The 2,009-nt window shown below is 61.6% G+C and overlaps 1 protein-coding gene across 1 annotated transcript; it reads left to right on the top strand.

Annotated features, from left to right (window-relative positions):
• Positions 1-85: 85 nt before the first annotated feature.
• On the top strand, positions 86-1,970 carry clec11a (C-type lectin domain containing 11A). The gene has a single exon (XM_043685411.1). The coding sequence runs from the start codon at positions 101-103 to the stop codon at positions 611-613; it is 513 nt and encodes a 170-aa protein (XP_043541346.1). The 5' UTR covers positions 86-100; the 3' UTR covers positions 614-1,970.
• The last annotated feature ends 39 nt before the right edge of the window (positions 1,971-2,009 follow it).

The following is a 2,009-nucleotide window of genomic DNA, read 5'->3' as shown; positions in this document are numbered from 1 at the left end:
GGTTTGGGAGGGGGATTCGGGGAGAATGGGGTTGGGAGGGGGATACGGGGAGAATGGGGTTGGGAGGGGGATTCGGGGAGAATGGGGTTGGGAGGGGGATATGGGGAGAATGGGGTTGGGAGGGGGATTCGGGGAGAAGGTGGGAGAATGGCTCCTATTTCTGACGTCTCTGCTCTTGTCTCCCCCTCCCCCCGACGAAACCCCGAAAGGCTGTGCCAAGGGGCGACGGGTCAACGCCAAGTGCTTCCTGGGGGTGAAGTCCTTCGAGACGTTTGAGGACAGCGCCAGGCTGTGCGGGGCTGGGGGCGGCCATCTCGCTATGCCCAGGGGGGTGACAGAGGCGGAGGCCCTGGCTGCTTACACCAAGTCGTTTTTCGGGCCCGGGAATTGGCCGGCCTGGATCGGGGTGACCGATCGGCACAGCGAGGGGGTCTACGTCTTCCAGGATGGCGTCAGGGTGGCGCCCGGGGACCAGTGGTACCGCCACCCTCAGCTGGGCCAGCCCAACGGGGGGGCGCAGGAGAACTGTGTGGCACTGTCCACCGATGACGGGAAATGGTGGGACAAGGACTGCGGCCGCAGAATGTACTTCATCTGCGAGTATGAGTACTGAGGGAGGAGGGGAGGGCAGGGAGGGGGCCGAATGGGGTAGGGACGTCCCTCCAGGGGTCGGGGGGGGTCGCCAGGAACCAGCGACCAGCCCCGGCCCCTCCTCCTCCACACCCCATTCCGCCCCCGCCTTCCATCGCCAACCCTCAACCATCTGACCCCCTCCCCCCGCACCCCCCCTCCACCACCACCACACTCCTTCCTCCACTGGGGCGGGGGCGCAATTGGCTGAATTGGTGCCCATTGGCCAACTCAATGGTTCAAAGGTCGGCAGGGGTGGGGGTGAAACCGTGATTGGCTAAAATGGCCCCCGTTGGCCAACTCAATGGTTCAAAGGTTGGCGCGGGTGTGGGGTGGGGGAGGGTGAAACCATGATTGGCTAAAATGGCGCCCATTGTCCAACTCAATGGTTCAAAGGTCGGCGGTGGTGGGGGTGAAACCGTGATAGGCTAAAATGGCCCCCGTTGGCCAACTCAATGGTTCAAAGGTCGGCGGGGTGCGGGATTGTCGTGATTGGCTGAAATGGCGCCCATTGGTCAACTCAACGGGTGGGTAGGGTCACGCCAACTCCAGAAGGGGGCGGTGAGGCCCCACCACTAGAACAAACCCTTGAGTGTCCCCCCACCCCACAATCCCTTCGACCCACAGCCCCTCAAATCCGGCTGCAGAGGTCTCCAGTCAACCCTGACCCCTGCATCCCCACTCCCTTCCCCTGAAGGCCCGGCATGGTTACCCCGTGCAATGTGGTGGGGAGGGGGGAGGTGACAATTCCCAATTCCCGCTCTCTTCCTCACGTTCCCCCAGTCTCCATAGGGAACACGAGGTAAGATAGGTTGGATATCCGAGGTGGCGGGGGGGGGGTGTGGAGAGGGGGTGGGGGGTGGTGGTAGGAGGGGCGTTGGTGTTTGGCTTGGGCTGGCTGCTCGACTGCGGGAGGCGTCGCTGGTGTTGTGACAACTTCCTTCTCTCCTGAACAGAAACCCCGGACCCCAGACCCCATTGTACCTGCCCTCTCTCTCTCTCCATTGCCCCACCCCCACCCCCACCCGTGGGTAAATGTTGGAAGCTGGATGGATGGATACCAGTTTGGGTCAGGGGATGGGAACGTCGCCCAGTTCTATCCCGGACCCTTCCGTTGCCTTCTCGATCTGCTCCAACTTCCTCGACCCAACCCACTTCCTGGAATTCTAAATCCCAAAGGACTGTGTCCAGGCACATTAGGGAGAAGGGAACAGGGGTCCAGCAGATTGGTCAGAGAGGGAGGGGAGTGTCATGGAGCTTTCGTCAAAGGCAGGAGAGACAGAGAGAGAGAGAGAGAGAGACAGAGAGAGAGAGACAGAGAGAGAGAGAGACAGAGAGAGACAGAGACAGAGAAAGAGAGAGAGAGACAGAGACAGAGA

Source organism: Chiloscyllium plagiosum, unplaced genomic scaffold (assembly GCF_004010195.1).
Source record: "Chiloscyllium plagiosum isolate BGI_BamShark_2017 unplaced genomic scaffold, ASM401019v2 scaf_2937, whole genome shotgun sequence".
Classification (NCBI taxonomy): domain Eukaryota; kingdom Metazoa; phylum Chordata; class Chondrichthyes; order Orectolobiformes; family Hemiscylliidae; genus Chiloscyllium; species Chiloscyllium plagiosum.
Note: the sequence above shows the minus strand (reverse complement) of the source record. Positions and strands in the feature narration are given on the sequence as shown.

Coding starts and splice junctions, on each gene's coding strand:
- clec11a (XM_043685411.1), top strand. CDS start 101: ATGGGGAGAATGGGGTTGGGAGGGGGATTCGGGGAGAAGGTGGGAGAA.